The sequence below is a fragment of the Cryptomeria japonica genome, chromosome 7 (assembly GCF_030272615.1).
Source record: "Cryptomeria japonica chromosome 7, Sugi_1.0, whole genome shotgun sequence".
In the NCBI taxonomy this organism is placed as follows: domain Eukaryota; kingdom Viridiplantae; phylum Streptophyta; class Pinopsida; order Cupressales; family Cupressaceae; genus Cryptomeria; species Cryptomeria japonica.
The window spans coordinates 201,271,868-201,293,892 of record NC_081411.1 but is presented as its reverse complement, the minus strand read 5'-3'; the positions used below and the strand labels follow the sequence as shown (position 1 = coordinate 201,293,892).

At 33.3% G+C, this 22,025-nt stretch overlaps 1 protein-coding gene and 1 long non-coding RNA gene across 2 annotated transcripts; both read left to right on the top strand.

The window, feature by feature from the left end:
- The first annotated feature begins 447 nt into the window (after window positions 1-447).
- LOC131856567 (uncharacterized) lies at window positions 448-936 on the top strand. The gene has a single exon (XM_059208408.1). It carries the CDS (start codon window positions 448-450, stop codon window positions 934-936), a length of 489 nt encoding a protein of 162 aa, XP_059064391.1.
- Window positions 937-10,676: 9,740 nt separating this feature from the next.
- Window positions 10,677-11,657, top strand: LOC131857164 (uncharacterized). Its single transcript, XR_009358575.1, has 3 exons — window positions 10,677-10,964; window positions 11,251-11,305; window positions 11,571-11,657. It is a non-coding gene; the product is annotated as an uncharacterized LOC131857164 (long non-coding RNA).
- The last annotated feature ends 10,368 nt before the right edge of the window (window positions 11,658-22,025 follow it).

Genomic DNA, 22,025 nt, shown 5'->3' with positions numbered 1-22,025 from the left:
CAATAGCTATAATAGTTCTAACAGAAGTATATCTAGCAACAAGAACAAATATTTTTTCATAATCTATGCCTTCCTTTTGAGAAAAACCATGAGCTACAAATCTAGCTTTATATTTCTCTATACTAACATCAACAACATGTTTAATTTTAAACAACCATTTGGAAGAAATAACAGACTTACCTTTAGGTCTAGGCACAACATCCCAGACATCATTCTTGATGATGGATTGATACTCTTCATCCATAGCTAACTTCCAAGCTTTAGGTTCATTCAAATAATCAGATTATTAGTTGCTCTTCACTTTTAGTTTGCTTTTATTAGTTTTGCAAGATGGTTACAAGTCTGAAAGTAGAGGATAGACTTGAAGGTGCCCTCAATTTCACATCATGGAAGGTTCATGTCCTCCTTGCTCTTGAAGAATTAGAGTTGTTATAGTTTGTAGAAGATATGGATCTGTTTGAACCTTTGGATCCGGAAGAGCTAAAGCGATTCAAGAAGAATGCTCTCAAAGCAAAGAAGTTTCTTATTGATTCCGTGAAGGATCACCTTGTGTCAGTCATCTCCAAATTGAAGACATCACGAGAGATGTTCAAACATCTAGAAGAGATATATGAGATCAACAACATCAGCCGAACACTCACATTGAGGAAACAACTTCTTCAAGTCAAAATGTGCAAAGGAGATTCGGTCATGTACTTCTTCATGAAGATTTCAGAATTGAAGGACCAACTCAACACCACTGGAAGTGAGGTTGTGGACAAGGATATTGTCATGGTTGTGTTGAATGGTCTTCCCGACTCTTGGGATTCCTTCATTCAAAGCATAAGTGGAAGAGTTGAATTCCCTTCCTTCGATCACCTCGGGTCAGCTTGTATTCAAGAGGAGTCTCGCCTAGCTGCCAGAGAAATGCATAAAGGCTCTCATGGAGGAGATTAACATGTGCTTGCATCCCAACATGTTAGAAGAAAGGGGGATCATTGGAAGAAGAACAACTTCAAAAGAGATAGAGACTTTAGACCTCCAACTTTTGATTCAAGGAAGAAGCCAAGGGATCTTTCATGTGTCTGTTGCTTCAGATGCGACAAGTTTGGACATTATGCCAAAGAATGTTAGAATTCGCCCAAAGAAGGGATACCATGTTGAGACGTGGACCAGCTAGGACTCGAACCTCGGACCTTCCATACATTGTTGGAGTGCTCTACCACTGAGCTACTGGCCCCTCTTGGACCAATCCATCGTCAGTTCGGGTGTCCAACACCAACACCCCCCCCTTAAGTCACACCTCCCATGTGCTTGGGGCTCCTAGCCTGGACTTGGCTTTGATACCATGTTGATTTTAAAGAAGTCAGATGTTAATTTAACCAATTTGATTACAATCAGACTGTGTATAAGAAACAACAATAATAAAACAAAAGACACAAGAACAGTAACAACAGTAAAACACAAGACACCGACACCCTGGGAAAACCTCCCCTGTGGAGGTGAAAAACCTAGCCTTTAAATGTGATATGTATTATCTCAAATATGGATAGTTTACAAGACTTATCTCAGATTGTAGTTCAAGAAATCAGTGATGGATGCAACCCTTCATTAACAACAGATGATAAGGTGAAGCAACAGAAGTCTGGATCTGATTTGCACAAGATACCTTGAGATGAACTTTGACAACTTTGCTATAGTCAACCTTGCATAATCGTCTTGCACAAGTTCGCAATAGAGAGAATCATTGCTAGGAGAGTATATAAGAAAAATGAATGTGTTGAGTCTCCAAATGACTTCATCTTGGAGGATTATATATCAACCTAAGACGCTAGTTACCCTCAGGTTGACTTGCATGAATAATAATAATATATTATTGTATATTCCCACGTTGGACATTTGGGTCCAACCCAATAGTTGTTTAATTTCCCTTGCACGTTACATTTTGGGTCCAACCCAATGACACATTGTATTGCTTTATCACGCTACATTTGGGTCTAGCCCAATAACTTATTAAGATGACTTCCACGTTACATTTTGGGTCCAGCCCAATGACATATTTACAGAGAGGATAATACAAGTGTATACAATAGGTATCCGAGCTAGCTACTATTTCAACAATGTACACCTCATTTGTGGACTATAAAAGATCCTTTCCTTTTCCATATTTAGATATGAAAAGACTTTTTACTAGAAATTATGTTTTTATGTCTAAAATCTTTATAATAATTGGACTTGTGCTTGGAAAGTTTTGATAGGTGTCGATTATCTAGATTTTACCGTAAGTCAAATTTGTATTTATTAAATTGATTTTTGGTGATTATGAAAATGAATTTGTCTTGTAAATTTGATCTCCACCCATAAAAATGACATGTGAACTTCTTGATGTTTAGAATTCTAGAATTTGTGTTTGAAAATAAAGTGATGTTGATGAACACGTTTAAAAGTTTTCAAACAAAGGTCTTTTCCTTTGGTCAAAACCCTCTTTTTGATTTAATGATTTTAGAACAAAGATTATAGATACACACAATTGCACGATATGTTCTATGTTCTAGTTTTTGACTAAATTTAGATGGCGATCTCTTTGAATTCCTAGTGATTTAGATTAATCTTTTTATTCCAACATACAAATTAATGAAATTTACACTCAAGTCAACAAGCAATGACTATTAGGGAGTTAGTTAGCTTGAACCAAGATTTAAGTTTAAATTTGAAAATTCTAGGTCATTATCATGCCCACAAGACCTAGGATAATGAATAGATAAAATGCATATCAAGATTGGTCCATGTGGATGTGTATAAATTGGATTAGGTTAGGTTTAGATAGTTTGTCATTTTTCACATTTAAACATGTTCCTTGTATACTAATCATTGCCTTCGGCATAAAATAGTCAAAATGAGATTGAAAATGGGAAAAAAGTGCAACACACATTTTTCTCAATTATATTTTACTTCTAGGTCATTATCATGCCCACAAGACCTAGGATAATGAATAAATAAAATGCATATCAAGATTGGTCCATGTGGATGTGCATAAATTGGATTAGGTTAGGTTTAGATAGTTTATCATTTTTCACATTTAAACATGTTCCTTGTATACTAATCATCGCCTTCGACATAATATAGTCAAAATGGGACTGAAAATGGGAAAAAAGTGCAACGTATGTTTTTCTCAATTATATTTTACCCCAATCCAACTTGCCTATGAACTATGATGAAGATGCATAACAAAGTAAAACAAGCAATCAACATAAAAGTAAATATCCAAGATCTCATAAGAAGGATATAGATACAGGTGGCAATATGGTCTTTCTCCTAGCAATGGTTGTTTCATTTTGATACCTACAAATATGAAAAATTCTAATGATTAGCATCTAGAATTCATTTGAAATTGGTAGAAATAGTAATTACCTAAAAGTGTAAATGAAAAAAGGAGAGAAACCTACAAATACGAAAAATTCTAATGATTAGCATCTAGAATTCATTTGAAATTGATAGAAATAGTAATTACCTAAAAATGTAAATGAAAAAAGGAGAGACTAAAAAGGCAAAATCAATTAGGCATGGTGGGGGTCATGTGACAATCCATTAGGTAGAGTGAGAATCCATGTAAAGATCCCTTGGGAGTGATAGGAAGCCATATGATTTTTTTGGAATGGTAGGAAGCCATGATAGTCATAAGCTAATCATTGCACTCAAAATCATCAAAGAAATGTTAATTATATGCATATGTTCCTCCAACTGGTTACACATAAGGGATACAGTGAATTATAGGAGATAGAGCAAGATGTATCATGTAAAACTCAAAAGTCATGTGATAAATGTCATAGATAACATCATATAACAAGCATAAAATCTTGATAAGGTGTGATAATGAAAGCATTCAAAAGGAGGGGAAGTTAGGGACCCACCTAATGTTGCCTCCCATGAGGACCACAAACAAGTGTGAATAGCCATATGTGTTAGATGGGATCAAATAAGCATAAGTAAATATAAAATATAATTACGACAAAGATTAGCATCATAAATAAGTAAACATGAAACCATAAGATAAGAATACAAGCAAGAACCAAGAGGTTTTTGTGGCAAATCTTTGTCAAATGGTGAATAGCTCATTTTTATCAATTCAAATTTAGAAAATATATTGCAATCAATGAGGGTAAAATGACCATGATATTATGAATTATTGATCAAATGCATGTTAATTAGCCACCAATTTATTTATAAGGCATTTATAATAATTATTTTTTAACCACAACATCCTACATTCTTATAAGAAGAAATCACCTAGAATTTTAGAAGCATGTTTTAATTTACAGACATATTTGTCAATAGCATTACAAGTTCGCCATGTATGAGAACCAATTCTGCCAATACCAATATAACTGTTTTTATAATAGGGTCATAATACCAATATATGTTTTATTATGGTTCAATTTACCTAACAGTTACATGGACCATTTACACCAAATTTTTACCGCACCATTTTACAATCACATGGGGATTCACCAAATTTATGCTCCACTATTTTACAATCAGACAACAAGATTCACCCAATATGCATTCATATAAATATTATTGTAACTATGAATTAACATTTTACACATATTGTTCTACTCTTGATTCAAATCATAGAAAAGTTACAACCATACACATTAACGAGTTAATGAATGGCAAGTGATAATTTATTTATTATTTTATATATAGGATTATTTATATTTATTTATTTCTTTACTATTTTTCTTTCATTATTACAAATGACATTGAGTAGGGGGGTATGTATGATCTAGGCCCAAATGATCTATATTTTATTATTAAATGATATAGCCAATACAAAAAACTATTAGTGTTGATTCTTTGATGGTGAAATAATGCATTATTCAATATCAAAATATTTCAAACTTTTTCAATATATGTCAAACCATGATGTTAGGCTTAGTGGAGGATGAGAGAGATTTTAGTGCATTAGAGTTATATAAATCAAAGATAAGAAACAAACTTGACAATAATTTAGAAAATTACTTGAGACAAATACAACAAGATATGCCATCAGTTTTTTTCCTTTTGAAAGAGCATTGGAATCTTGAGGTCAATATGTTGAAGAATAGGGTTTGTGTGTAAGAAGTTGAGTCCACTTTTTGGCGAATTCCCTGATTTTTTAGATTTTACTACGTTTGACCTAAAAAATTGAATCACTTAAAGATTGAATCTTGAAAAAATCAGTAATACAAAATGTACCACTCAAAGTCTAGTTTTCAAATATGTAATTTATTTTAATACCCAACTAATAAAAATTGACTTTCAAAAGGGGTTTTTAAAAACCACTATTTAAAAAATGCCTCTTTTAGGACCATACCATGCATGTGTACAACCACCATTTTTTGACACAAATAAAGTTTTCTTTTCAAACCCTTTTGGGAAAATATTTGTAACACATTGAAGATTGATGGGGATATCTTTTTGTAAATTTTTGTTAAATATATTTTTTTATTAATTTTCTATTGGGCATATTTGCTATTTTAAAAACCCCTCGTGTATGACCACCATAATTTGACCTAAACTTATCATTTTTTGAAGTTTTTAAAAAAATTGAAAAGAAGTCTTAGTAGATTGATGTCATATAATTTGTTTTTCAAAAAGCGTAAAAACAAAAAGCTTATTAATAAATAAGAAAACTTAATATTTCAAGTTTATGGACCAAATCCATTACAAATTAATTTAAAAATAGAAAACTAATCAAATCTTAAGAAAACATATATTTAAAATCTAAACAACATAATCTCTAATGGGTTTTAATTTCATCTGATAATTTTTTAGAAATGGGCATCAAACATATGTTAAAAGTCAGTATTTTGTTATTCACATAGCCCAAACTTGTACTTGCGAGTCCAAGGCTTAGGTTTGGGCATTCCAGGCCTTACTAGATTCGAATCCTAAGGCACATGGTGGGGTAGTTTTCATATTTTTAAATAACAAGGACTCGTTATATAAATAGGAACCTATTTAAATAAGAAGGCCCTATTATATTTTTTGCTCTGAAAATATTTTCATAAAATGGGGCCCCATTATTTTCTGGTCTCAATGGGGCGTCATTTAGAAAATAACAGGGCCCCATTCCTAGCAGTGTTGTTCCCAATCCACACACTTACCCCTAATTGGGACCCAACTTCTTGCACCCACCCCCTAACACTTCAAACAATACTATCACTGTTAGGTCCCGAAGACAACTGAGAGGGGGGGGGGGGGGGGGGTGAATCAGTTGTCAAATAAATTTAAACCAAAAACAACTTAACCAGTCTACTGCTTAATACCGGTGAACTAGTTTGTTATACCAGTAATCAGTTTTACCAGATAATTGCAATACCGGTAAGAATTAATGCATGAAACAAAAAGACAAAGTCATCCACAACACATAACACCAATATTTGTATGTGGAAACCCTGTAAGGGGAAAAACCACGGTGGGAAACCTTACCCACAATCAGATGATACTACTGCAGATAGTAAGTGTATACAAATGGGGTTTGCACATGTAGAAAGGCCAAGCACCTAGAGCTCACTACTCAATCACAAAATGGGAGTCACACTAACTACAATTAGATGGTTAAATCCAATAAGAATGTACCGCATAAAATAGCATCTTCATATGCTGGATTCAATACCGGTGTAGTTCTGATATGCTTTCACAAAAACCTAGCTTCACCTTCAAATGATGTCTTCGTGTATAGCTCTGCTTATTCTCGCATATACCTTCACACAATTCTTTTTCACATTCCACACTTGATCTTACAAATAAGATCTTACATTTATACCATAACCTAAGACCAATTTTAGTAGGTCGTCTCTACAAGATATTGCAATAAAATCATTTTACAAACAATACAATATCCGATGCAATAACTGATTCAACATGTCAGCTTGATGCATTTACAACAACAATAAATCATCTCCATAGCATGCCATGCTGATCTGGAAAAGATAAACTTGTCGATGCATAACCTGGACCTATTTGCCGGTAACAACAAATATGCAAATACGAATATACCAATAAAAAATTATCCAAGATAAGATGTCCAAACAATGTCTTCGACATAACCAAGTGTTTTCCATGCCATTCCAAGTGCCGGTGATCATTATATCCTGTCGGTGTACCATATATCGGTGACTGTGCATTTGTCGGTGAATGTTGCTGAATCTCCAAAGTGCTAGAGTTTTAGTAAGTGTTGACATCAATGATAAAACCATACCAAAATACCAACAATCACATATGATAAAATGAATAGACATGTAGTGGTAGTGAAGAGATGAACTTATATGGATGTATGCAAGCCAAAAAATAGAGACTAGGATTAGGATGGCCCTTAATCTCATGGTTCAAGCGAGGAGATGATTTGACAAATAGAATATATTTAAAACTTACTAGGTGTTTATATTATAGTTCATATTCCAAACTATTGTTGGTGATTTTTTATTTCTTTATCAATAATTCAACACATTTCCATTTAAATTTAATAAATTAACTTATGAGTATTTTTCAATTCCATTTTAGAATGTAAATTTTAAACATTGCTTTCAAAATTGATTTAATTTAGAGTCTAAATTTTACACATTTCTCAATTTCCATTAACAATCAACATATTATCATTATGTGATAAAATTTACAAGCATTCAACTAAATATATACAAATTAGCAATGATAGCATGTGCTATATTGTCCTCCATCTTGTTGTATCTCAATTTACTTTTTTTTTTTTTTACTTTAGCTCGGTCTAATATTTTCCTTTGTTGGCCCATTGTTGATAATTGATTTGAGGTTTTTTATTTATTTTGGGTTCCCTAGAGGAAATGCAAGTTAAGAGGTTAGGAAAAGTTCATATAGTTTGTCAAAATTGAAGAGCACATAATTATATCGAGAGGAGGGTTGAATCAACATATCAATAATCTTTTACTTTTCAAAACTTGATTAGATCCACTAACAATACTTCAAAAGATTAATCAACCACACATGTAAGATCTAGCAAGTAAGAACACAAAAAAACACATGATTTATGTGGAAACCCTTGCTAGAGAATGCCATGCAAAATATTACTTATGTATTGAAAACTTCTTACTAATTTTGTAGGCATCAATCCATAGGAGACACCAATCCCCTCTAGATGATTTTATAGGCACCAACCATTGGAGACACCAATCCCCACAACTAAGCACCAACTCAGTTAGAGAAACCAATCTTCTTTAATGAGAGGCACCAACCTTTGGAGACAAGAATCCGATCTTCTTAAGTCTACTACAATTTTGCCTTAGATGGTTGCTCTAAATATCTTTATGATCATCATTAACTCTTTCCTCAAATCTATTCTTATCTTTCACATAAGTCTACTCCAAATTAGAATAATGATTCTACAACAAATATGCTCAAGAGCTTGTAATAACTTTTCTTTGAAATCTACTCTTAACCTTTGATACTTTGTGTTTACAAGGTCTGCACAACTTTTCTCACCAAGTTAGAGATGGTTTGATTTCTACTCATAAATCTACTCTCAAATATGTTTGGATCTTCTCTTCAAAAATGGAAAGATATATAATGAAATTCTTACACACTAATCCTCAAACTATCCTTCATTTATACCTTAAGTCAGTCCTCCCTAGGAAGCCCAAAATAAACCATTTTATTTATTTTAAATTCCTTGAATGGGGTGACCAAGGAAGTGAAGTTGACTCCATGCAAAATTTTATTGTATTTCCTTGCTAGCTCAACATATTTTTCAAAAGATAAATCCACCTTGAAATCTTTAGATTGTTTTTGGTATCCATCCAATAATGTAGACAATTATTCTTCGAATGATTCTCTATATTTATGTTGCTCTTTTGTATTCACATAATCTCCTCTTGGATAAGATATATGTCTTCTTCCTCTTTTTGAGACATTTTAGCTAGAACTAAATCTTGCATGCTATCTTGCAACCTTTGAAGACTCTTCTATAAATCATCATTCTTCTTTCATAATTCTATCATATATTTCCAAAACCCTTCTATGATTAAACCTTAACTTCCCTTATAAATTGGAAAGATAATAATTTTGATACTACTATAATATCCCCCCAAAAAATATTCTACAAACTTATTTAACACACAAAAATACGTAACAAATTTGAGAAAAATCAAATAGAAAATTTAAAAACTATCAAAACAAAACATCCAAAAAAAATATAAATCACAAAACAATACCAACACTAATATGCTTTAAACCAAAAGATAAACTCCAAAATATGCAACTGGCAACAAACCCTCACATAACTTTACCCACAAGTTGCAACAATCACATGCACTAATAACCTACCCATTCTTAAGCTCCACTCCAATTTCTAAGTGAAATTGCATCAAGAGACCAAGTGGAGTTTGTTTATTGCTTTCAACCTTTAATACATTTTTGTACGTAGAGGGATTTGTATAAGCACAAATGCTCATACAAAACAATTGAGTTGTAAAATGATCCAAAAATCCCCTTAAATGCAAACACCTACATGCTTGTAATATAATGAGGCTAAGTTGGGCACCCAAATTCTAAGGCCATATTTAGGTCTAAAATAATTATTAAAGGATATTCTTAAATATTCATTCTAATCTACATGCTAAAAATTAGCCCACTCATAGACTTGTCATAAATTCATCATAGATAGAATTGACCATTACAAGAGTATCTCACAAAATACTCCAAATATCTATGAGCACCTAGGATGCATCTTTGACTTAAAAAGCTGTTGTTGTATTACGATTTTCAATTAATTACTTAATATGGTCAAAGGTGCATTCTGGGTGTTGCATATACCTTGCCCATTGAGTCAAATAAATAAATTTAATATTCAATTGCTCTAAAATATATTTGATAATATAAGATTTCGTCACAATCATATATTTAAATATTAAATATATTTTCTTTATATTTATTCATCTTAACATGAGAAATATTGGATTGAGTATTTTGTCCATGGAATAAATTAATTGAATAAGGGACACATATTTTGAAGTTAGTTGCTAGTAACACTTTATCAGTCTATAGAATACAATGGTAGAGGTTAGAGATAATAACAATTGTAATTTAATGTGGAACTGGAATTTTCCAAGGAACATCTTCATATGAAAATTTCAAAATCCATTTGATAATAAAACATATATTCTAAATGTGAAGTTAATGGGACCAAATCACATTTATCCTTTTTTTAAAGAATTTTTAAGAATAAAAAAATGTTAGCATACTTTTCAACTTCTCTCTTATAACAACATTTTTTAAAAAATTCAACATAAACATGATTGAAATGAAAGGCCCCAATTTAAACACAATCAACCACTATAATTAAAAAACTAAAAAATTAATTGAATTTCTTGAAAATCCAATCCCACACCTTAGAGAGAGATCCAAAACCCAAAAAATAAAATTATACACCCAGCTCTTAAGATTTTATTACTATATATGCATTAAAAAAAATTAAAAAAAATCTTGAGATTTTCCGTGCTAATCCCAAAGATTTCCAAAAATCAAACTCACAAAAATAAAATTATATACCCAGTATCTTAAGATTTTATTGCTATATATGCATTAAAAAAAAAAAAATCCTGAGATTTTCCGTGCTAATCTCAAAGATTTCAAAAAATCAAACCCTTATGTGAGTTCCCATAAGACCCAAAAATGACTAACATTCCGTTGATCAAATAATAAAATTCAAAGTGATACATCGTCTTTAGTCTAATATGATAAAATCCAAGGAGATATATGGTCTTTAGTCTAATATGATAAAATCAAATACCTCTATTACTTGGGCAAGTCATGTGACTGTTGGCTAACATTCTTAAAATAACTTTGGGCTTACAGGATTGCAATGGCGATATAAAATGGGATCTGAGAAGAGAAAAAACAATCATAGCTAACTTCTTACTTATTTTGGGACTTGCAGTCATTCCCGAGGCTCAGAGATCAGCTTGACGCAGGTATTCTTCATACAATTTTGCTTTGGATCTGTGCTATTCTTTACCGAATCCAAGCTTTTCATGGCCGTCTTATCTTAATTTAAGCTGTTCACTAAGTGATTTCAATCAAGTTAATTTCTTTTTCGGGGAGTATTTGTTTATTTGTTTGTATGCTTGTAGTGTCGGTTAAAATTAAGGCCAGGTTATTTTAAAATAAAAAACTAGCCTTGGTTTTCGTTAGTTAAGGCTCGATTGCTTGTCTTATGAAAATTAAATGAAATTATAGGATTTTTTTTTGTTGGATTAGATCGGGTGGGCGTGTTGAGAATGGTGAAAACAATGGTTGCAGAGTCTGAGAGAAGGTGGGTTTTTGGTTGTTATTGTTTTTTAAAAGTTATGGTTTTTTTCTTGTTGGATCTGATCCGTCGGGTGTTTTGGAAATGGGAAGAATATTCGTTTTAGGGTTAGAGAGACAGTGGGTTTTAGCGTTTTTTGGGGAAAATTATATTACCGTTTGTTGGTTTTGGGTAGATGCGTATTTTGAGAATAGTGATAAACAATGTTGAAGCTGAGGGAAAGTCGGCTTCAAGCTTTAGCTTAACCTTTGTATAGTGGCATGGTGTGCAGGGTATTTAGTGGAGGGGAATTTGCAGAGGATTTCTGAGAGGGGTTAACAGAAGCATTGGCCTCAGAGAGTGGATTTTCAAGGATGGCGGAGGAATTTTCCTCTCACTCTGACATAGATCCGTCTGCGTTTGCTCAGCAGGTAACGATTTTATTAGGATTTACTTTTTTTGAATTGGGATTTGTCTCTTTGAGCTGTGCTGATCGGAGAAGCATTTGTAATTTTGTGAATCGGTTAGGGAGATAGTGTAATACACAATCCGAGATCCTTAGATGAGTACCTATCCATTTCTTTAAATTGTTAATTCCTCTCGTTGGAAACCTTTAGTATGGATGACATGGGAAAGCTTTTCTGTTACTCACTCAAGACTTGTACCCAGTCTCACTATTAATTAGTTTAACCTTTCAATTGGATGCTAAGGAGAATCTCTTCTTCCAGTAATATCACTTTGGACTTGCACCTGGCCTCAATTGTTGGGGTACACCCCACCTGGAAGTTTACCCAATTCCAATACATAACATTTCTCTTAGGATATTGGGTTGCTGCTATGAAAGTCCACCTGATTTATCACCTTGTTTCATCTCATTGTGGAAAATTGACATGGTCGTTTGCTGATATTGGCAACATGTTTCTTTGTTAAAACAATAGTTTAATGGGTTGGTAATGCTGGTTACTGCTTAAGGATCCATGATTTTTTGAAAATTGCAATAGCAGCTATTACATTGTAATCAAAAGTATTAATAATCAACAGGAGAGGTCTTTAAATGGAATTATGAGATGTCACGTGTCCATGAGCTTGGAACCTGGGTCTGTTTGTAGCAATGTTACCGGTTCTTCCCCAGGTAACCCCAGGTCCTGGTCTGGTTCGAACTGGGTTTGGAGTCCTGGTCTAGTCCTCTGTGGGTTTGGTCAGGGTCCAGCCCACAGACCGTGGGCTTGGCCTGGATGAACCTAGGCGAACCCGAGCCAAATTTCACCTCCAGATGTGTCCAGCCAGTGAATTTGGATGGTTTAAAATTTTTCTTTTTTTGACTTTTTATTTTAAGGTATCCATCTACAGCAGTGGTAAAAAGATTGTCAAGACTCAAAACCATGGCATCAAGAATAATCACTGGGTTGCTATGATAGAAAGAAAATGGAAGGTCTAAGACTCTAATATAAACTATAAACCCATGCATATTCAATTCTCAATCTCTACTATTATCAAATTTATAACAATGCATGAATCATGTTTATCACTCTAAGGACAGTGGATGTGTCTGCATTGTGCAAGAGTATCAAATGACTACCTTCAGCACTCTATCAAGTTTATAGGGGCAGTGATCTGTAGATAATAGTGAGCAAGGGTCAGAACCATGTTAAAACCTTAGGGCCAGTTCATTACTTTAAGGATATCTTAAGCCTTATCCAAATTCTTGACACACTTCAAGGTCCTATAAACTTGAAAAGAAGCAGTCTTAATATGCATAAAGACCCTGTGATACAGCACTAAACAAAGACAGTGTACATGAAGCCATCACGAGGGTCATAGTAAACTTCAAATGATAGTGGTATCAAAAGAGAGATCATAGTGTTCTATGTATCACAGTGTTCTATGAAGAGCCGTGGATATGATGGTTATTAAGTTGTTATCTATGAAATGCCATTCTTAGTCTATTGAGGCTACAGTCTATAGAGCTCATAATCACAAATGATTGTCATGCCAAGTAAACCCAAGTCAAATGACCTACAGGAAGATAGTCATCTAATATGGATGATGATGATATTTTAATTTTTTGATGACCCATATGATATTTGATCAATGATCAATGATGGCTGATTGTTGACACTTGACATTACTATTTTTTAACTTTATAGTTTAATATATATCATGACATTCGAGTTTGACTAATATTTGACTATTAATATGGTGGTGTATTTTGCTATGTTATTTGGCTATAAGTATAGTGGTGTATTTTGAACTTAATTACTGCTGCAAATATGTATTTATTTATGATTTTTATTTGTTTTCATATGGATAAACCCAAAATGAACCCAATCCCCTAAAAAGTTTTTCCCGAACCCGAGCCCAAACCTTGATAGCAAACATCCCCTACTTACCATCCAACAGTAGGAACGTGTGCCAAAGATGGATCATTTACAATTTATAGTTAGGTTTCATAAGCTGCCAATGTTGTATCCCTCAAATAATGAATGGACCACAAATGATTCTGGTTATGTAGGTAGTTTAGGTTACCTTGGTCTCAGATTAGGTTTGTTGAAACTTATGATTTTATATTTTACTCCATTTGCATGACACATTCAGGAGCTTTTCAACGTGCCACATTCCCATATGCACTTGTACATATGAGACAGCATGTGTAATGTCAAAGAAGTTAGATAGGCCCTTTTTCAATTCTGCTGAAGACGGTTGGAAATTAGTAGCATGCTACAACTAGATCAACTGACCCACTAGCTTCGTAGGTTTATACTACTGTTTTAATAGTTTGGTTACATGGACTTAAAGGGCCTGATTACATTCATATTCAATGAGTTGAGTCCATAGCCAACATAAAGATATTCTATAAAATGGTTGTCTTCAGCAAAGGGATTTCTAGGTTTCGGCTTTTATTTCTTATGTATTTTAAATTCACAATATATCCTAGCTTCATTAGTATGTTTCCAGTGGGCATCATTACTTCATCATCTTAGGGCATGTATAGGAGCTCTTAAGAATCTCACATTTCTTTTTGCACTCACAATGTACATACAAGTCATAAGCATAACATCAGAGGAGGCGGATATGCTCTCTTGTTGGCTTTTCTGAGGCCTATGAGAAGTTAGTAACTTAGATCAGCTGAAAGCCTGAACCAATAGCTTCTTTTGTAGCTCTCTGCCAATTCCTCTTTATTAGGTCACATAACCTGCCATTTCCTCTTTAGTGGCCCACAAAACCTGCAAATTCGTTAATCGGGCATTCCAATCCCTGCATAGAAATTCCATTGCTGAAGCACAACCTGTTAGTCCATACTTAATAGGATGGATACAACATGTATATACAAACTTACGGTATTCATACTTAATAGGATGGATACACGACCTGTGCCATAGGACAAAAGCACAGGGTTTGTCTACAGCATAGGATTTACATAGTTCCAGTGTAGGCTTCGTAGATACTTTAATTTCATACATAGTTACAGTGTACGGTTCATAGATACTATAATTTCACAATTTACCGTAGTAGCATTAGTATGTTTCTTGTGGCCACTTTTATTTCATAATTTTATAACATGTGTAGGAGTTTTAGAAGTGCTATGCATGTTTATATTGCACAATATTAGCATACATAAAGTGAATAAAATCTCAGAGAGGAATATACTCGTTGGATTGGTTCTGTTGGTGTGTATCTGAAGCCATTGATGAATATATAAAATGATTGTTTAACTTCTTTTGTGAATTTTGGGCATTGCCTCTTCAGTCGATCAGTCAATCACATAACCTGTGGACTCACTGTTCTAGTAAATCTGTAAATGTGTTGTTACTTCCAGGCTGAACTTTATGTACATATCATATTCATTTTGAATCAGTTGGTTTCATAACCTTCTTCAGAACTTAGGGTTTGTCTTGAGCTTTTCTAAGGACTATGTTACTGGGTATACCCAGAATGTTTCCTGCACCCATACCAGGTGCGTCCAGGTACAGGTTTGCTTGGAGGTATGCCTGGATGCGCCCAGGGTGCATACCCAGGGATATCTATAGGTATCCAAAGGCGCTGACCACCAAAAAGTAACAAAAAAAAGACATTTTAAAACTTTTTTTTGGCATACAAAAACCCTAAAACGCACCTAAAAGCATCATTTTGCCCTATACAAAGACTATTTTGCTCTCTTCATTCTCTCCTTTCTCATTTTGGCATTTTGAAGGACAGGTGATATATATTATTATTATATGACATGACTAATATTGAAATTCTGAACTATCAATTGGCATTTAATATTTATCTTTATCAATACCATTTTGGCATTTGAAATTGATCAATGATGAAGTATTATGCTATCAAATAATTTTTGTTTTATAAATCTGTATATTTTTTTTTTGTTTGACTTTATTTATATTATATATATATAAACACCGTATCCAAACGTACCGTACTGGCATACCTGTATTCTGTACACTTGTTCCCATACCCATACTGGCAAATTAGTCTAAGGATAATTCATTCTGCAAAAGAAGAAAAGGAATAACATAAAACTACCATCCTTGCACTTTTACTCACTTTTAAACTTTGGGTTCTCAATTGTTTTTTGGTCGTTACCATTATGATGCGGTTTATATAGTATATCATGTCAGTGGAATTTTGGACCATGTAAAGACCCTCTCTTTCTATATATATCCATTTAATGAGTTATTATCTAAACTTCATTCGTGTTAAATTAAATTTTTGTTAAATATGATTTTGGTAGTGTATACTTGCATTGGTGTCTACTTGCCAGCTGCTCTAATCTATCTTGTATGCGATGTTCAGGAAAGACTAGTCACTAAAGCTGCTGGGAAGGGATTCAATCCAGGATTGATTGTTCTTTTGGTTGTGGTTGGAGTGTTACTTGTTTTCTTGGTGGGTAATTACGTACTCTATTTGTATGCACAAAAAACATTACCACCAAAGAAGAAGAAGCCAGTTTCTAAGAAGAAGATGAAAAGAGAGAGACTCAAACAAGGTGTATCTGCCCCAGGAGAGTAGCTTTGTTTATTCAACTCTTCTGTATGAGTTTCTTGTCCCAGATTCTTAGTTGTAGCTTCACAATGAGCTAAAGAGTCGGCACTAGGTTTACACTGAGCTACTAGTTATTTCAACTTATCTAAATTGAGTAATTGTCTTGTTCTCTTGGCAAGATTTTCATTTGGCAGAGTATTTTAATATGTTGTGGTGTTGTATCAAATTCCTTGTTAACCTAGTGTTTAAATGGAGAAAAAGGAATTCTTGAAACTGCACATTCTAGGATTCTTTGATTTACTGCTTTTATATAAGTCAATATGGGATTTTCACGCATATTACTTCACTTTTCTTTTCGTAATCTACATTTTCTGAATCCCATAGAATAGCGCTAGGTTTTCAGCCGTACTATTGAATCATATGTGAACCATGAGATGATTTTCAAAGAAGACACTTAAGATGCTACTCTTCTTTTTGATCAGGAGCCTCATCATCTAGGGCATATGTGTAATGTATTTCTAGCCCATGAGTCAATGCGAAGCATTGGATCTAATAAAAACTTAAGTTTTTAGTTTTTATTCTGGAGTATTGTCTGTTGCTATGATAAATTGAGCTTGAAAAGATAATAATTGTATGGATTGATCTGAGTTACTGTTTTAGAATTTTAATTATTTTTGAGTACCAAGTAAGACAAGTAATTCTATAATTAGGTAAACTAAATACTGTAGTTCAGAATTTCTAGTTTGTAGTTGAATATGAACTTTTATATTAAGCAGAAAGTGGGAAGGAATTTTTGTTCATTTTTGGTCATATCTGAAATTGGGAAAGTTTGCAGCAAGGAGTGTTCATTGTAATGCATTGAACTGCTTTTTCTTTCTTTTGCTTGATTGAATCAAATATTAAATTTATGTTTCGGTTGAAATGGTTTATTGTGAAAGTTTTGAGTGAAAGATATCGATTTATGTGAAATGGTATGGAACCGTTTTAAATCCAAATGTTTTCTAGATGTTGGTATCTGCCATAGAGCCTAAGTTTGCTGTCTTAAAGACAAAATATTTGAATTTCTAGCTCTTAACAAGTTTATTATCAGAGGTTGATGATAGATGGATGTTGCTTTGGCTTGGTGTAAGATGGCTCCATGATGGGGGTTTGATGGTGTGCTCTTTGTTTGATGCCTTTGAAATAAAAATCACTTTGTAATGCTTCTGTTTCGTTTGCTTGATTGTATTCATAATGTCTGTTGCTTCCATTCCCTAAAATACGTAACTCACTGTATAGCGAGATGCAACAACGTAGGTATTATAGTGTTCATAAATTTTATGTGCAGGGCCATGTTTTATTCAGATTTCTTTGCATTCTTATATAAGTGTTTAATAGTCTATCAATCAAAAAAAGAACCTGGGTTGTCGGCTGATTTTACCCATTAGTATAACTGATAATAACCATTGTTGTGTGGGATCCTTCTATATCTGTGACCACGGACAACAGTATCAAAATGCCTTTGAAATAAAAATTACTTTGAAATGCTTTTGTTTCGTTTGCTTGATTGTATTCATAATGTCTGTTGCTTCCATTACCTAAAATACGAAACTCATTGTATAGAGAGATGCAACAACGTAGGTATTATAGTGTTCATAAATTTTATGTGCAGGGTCATGTTTTATTCAAATTTCATTTGCATTCTTATATAAGTGTTTAATAGTCTATCAAACAAAAAAAGAACCTAGGTTGTCGGCTAATTTTACTTAGTATCACTGATAATAACCATTGTTGTATGGGATCCTTCTATAATTGTGATCACGGACAACAGTATCAAAATTATTGCCTGGAATTCAGGAGTTCAGCCACACTAAACTGAATCTGGCAGTAACAGAATTATGTCTTTGTTTTAATTTTTTCTGAAATTTTAGATAATATAATGTAGACCTGACCATCTATTTGTGAGATAGGAAAGAGAGCATTTTTAATGTCTACGATGAATTGTGCTTATGCTTATACCCTACTGAATTCCTGTTCTCTGTAGAATTCGCTCTTATGTCTCGGACAATTTATGGAATATCTCTCACAATGCATTGGTCATACTGCAGAAAAATAGATTATGATTTGGTGATAAATTATGCTGACATATGATCTCTTAGCAAAATATTATTCTGAACACTTATTGAGTGAAAGCAGGGATGTGATAAAAAGCCCCACTCTAGAAAATTTTGACCAAGATAAAGAGTACTTAAATAGCAGTAAGCTTTAATTATTTAGAAACAAAAATTTGTTGGAAATATGGTATAGCAATTTTTTTCTTAATTTAAAAGTACGATTACGATTCTGGGTTTGTGGCTTCAACGGATGATGTATGAACAAATCCTCTTTCATTGTTTATATCAACATCAGATCCAAACACTACTGAATATTCATTTGAATCTGAATTTTAATCTCATAAAATTATTTTCACTGTAGATATTGTCTGCTTTTTATGCTGTCGACCAACAATGAACTCAATGTACTTTGGGCAGAAGATTCAGTTGTGATTACTGTATTTTGATCTGGTACAATAATATTTTACTGCTCAGCACAATGGCATTTTAAAATACTTAGGCAGAACAATATTTTTTTGAGCTCTGCACAAATCTCTACCCAGTGATTACATTTTATGTTTATTTACAATTGAACACTTGTCTTAGTGCAAATTGTTTCATGTTCCAACTAGCTACAAATTTGCTGCTCTGGTTTATTCACTTCCCATTTTTTTATTATCATGATGCCACATTTTATTTCCGGGTTTTAATGCTCTTTACATTGTTTAAGGTGGTCTACGTTTATAAATGATTAAATATATGATTTTTCTTTTTGGAGGTTTTCTTAATCCTACAAAATATTTGGTGCAGAGTTTCTTGAGATATGTCCATCTAGAGTTTGGGAGTGAAAGGACACAACAAAACCTTTTATGTATGCTAAATACATACCCTCTGCAATTATTTAGATGCAAAAACAAGCACAACAATAAACACCTAGATTAATAGAAAAATAATAAATAAATTTATTAAAAACAATGTATCTAAGTAAGGGTGTTAACTAAAGTTAGTGGAACTAAAAAAAAGTTGAAATTAAAATGTAATATTAACAAATATTAAAATTAGTGAAAATGTCAATCTCAAACAATGTAAGCTTATTGATTTCGAAGTTGAAGAACTTAAAAGCAGATGTCATTCTCCACTAAATCACAATACTTAACAAATAAGGACCATATGAAGAAGCTCATAGAATTCAAGTTGGACTACGAGTGTGCACTCCAACACGAGTGGATGATTATAAATTGAGCATTGCAATCAATTAAAGGCGGTTAAAGCTTAAATTAAAGTAAGATGAAAGGCTTTATGAGTGATCTTTAGGTTTAATATATTTGGCTTAATATAATCTCTCATAACAATAACATAATTTTCTTTGTCATTTGTAATTTTGTACCTTCTGCAAGAGGCTGCACCTTGAAAGTAATCTCCCTTTCATTGACTAGCCCAATGCAAATATACCTTTTGCAGGAGGCAAGAGAATGTAGTCATTTCTCAAAAATGCAAAGATTACAATCTCCTTGTAACTTTAATGCCAAAGTGAGGAAGGCCTAATGGAAGAGCCTACATCATAATTCAATTTATAACTTATTATGGAAACAAAAATGTATGTATGCATGTATGTAATTGTTAAAAAATAATTCTATGGGGCTGCATCTTAATATTAGTCACAAAAACAATATTACATTTGTTAATAAGGATCATATATTTGCCTATCAAAATGTCTTAGATCACACTACACTATTACTATCTATTAGCATACTTATTTTTAGAGGAATATAGGTAAAGTACACCAAAAATATCATATTTGTTCATTATTTCACGTACAAAATTATTATATTATTATATTTCTATTAAACTATTGACTAAAACAAAAACCTTATTAAGACTACATCATCATCATCATCATCATCATTTTATATCTTTAGACAATTGATTGAGATAATTATGAAGTTAACTAATTGCATGATGAAGACGAATAAAATTGATTGATCAATTAAACTCGTGGGAGTGGAGTGGTGGAAGTGAACATAAAATAATAAAAATAATAATAATTTTTTTTTCATGCATTTTTTTTTTTCATGCATTTAAGTGTCACAAATCTATCAAATTAAATGCTTCTATTTTTTATTGACAAATGTTTTTGCATCCATATGTAAGTATAATACGCCTTCGACGTAATTATCGAAGTCCCTCTAACCACACTATACACCCTAGAACCATTATAACATACAAACCCAAAATTTGGGTTGCCTCGAATCTGCAAACACTTCTATACTAAGCGTTATAATCATATGTTATGAAAAAAAAAAAAAACCAGGAAGAGCCCACGCCCGACCACACCACCACCGTCGCCCTTGCTTTCATTAGATATTTTGTGCCACATGCACTATGAACAACTAATTCCTCCTCTGATAGTTGATTCACCCCAATGGTGGAAGCCATGTCCTTGTCACCCATTGCAACCTGCCCCTCATTCTCAGCATTTGTGACCAACCCCTCTAACACCAAATACCTTTGCAGCCACCCAACACAACCTTCCTTTGATAGGTCCAACATTTTCTTGAGGAGTATAGTATTCCTCGCCACCACCTCATGCCAATGAGACACCCCCATATCATCCTCTAATACAAGGATGGAAGATTTTGCTACTTCCTTGCCTTGTTAGGGAATGACGTAATAATCCTTAAGAAGGGGCATCATTCTCTTGTTGTCCACGTTCTCCAAAATGTCCTTTAGTTCTCCTAAATAGCATTTTTTGATCAATTTCCTACATAAAGCACTCACCATTTCCTTGTCCTCTCTAGAATCTAATAGTACTGCAGCAAACATGGTAGATATATTTGTATTCACTCTATACTGGTGCTTGGTTTTTAGAAATTCATGCAAAATTCTTTGTACCACATGAATAACCATCTTGTGGCCAGAACTAAATACTTGCTTCAATCTCTTCTTCGAAATGTCCTTGAGAAAGGACAATTGCCTCTTTCTACAACAAAGCCTAACAGGCGTATCCATTTTCACCAGCCGAAGTCTTAAATCTCAATTAGGAAGAAAGAAATGCCATAGCCTTGATAATCTTCCCACACCACCTTGTATGATCATGCAACTCACTTTTCAGTGCTTTCATCTCATAAAATTGTGTACTATCCCCTAGTGGAAAATGCTAAGACAACTGATTCACATGAGCAATACCCAACATATTCGTCCTTGTTGTGTTGGCCAATGCAATGCCCAACACATCAACAACCTCTGCACCACCATGCTACCATTTGATCTTCGTTGGATTCAACCACCTCCCACAATTGATGCCATACTCATTTCACTTCACCACTCAATGTCCAATGGAATGATGTACACCTGACACCATACGTGGAAAAACAATCGTCTAATGTCCCACTCATCTGCACCACTCGAAACGACCCCTACCACTTAATACCTTACACATAATATTTCTTCTTTAATATTAAGGGTAAAATGACGACTTAAATTTTTTATGATAATGTTATATGTAAGGAGTAAGGTGGCTGGTTTTTTCCCTTTAAGGGTTTTCCTAGGGTATATCTGGTGGCTTGTCTATATGATCTTTTTTAAGCTTGTATGCATCTTTTCTCTCACAGGTATGTACGAAATATATTTAGAAGTAATTGGGCATTGCTATATTATTTCATAACAAGTGGTATTAGTGCTTTTATGGTTAG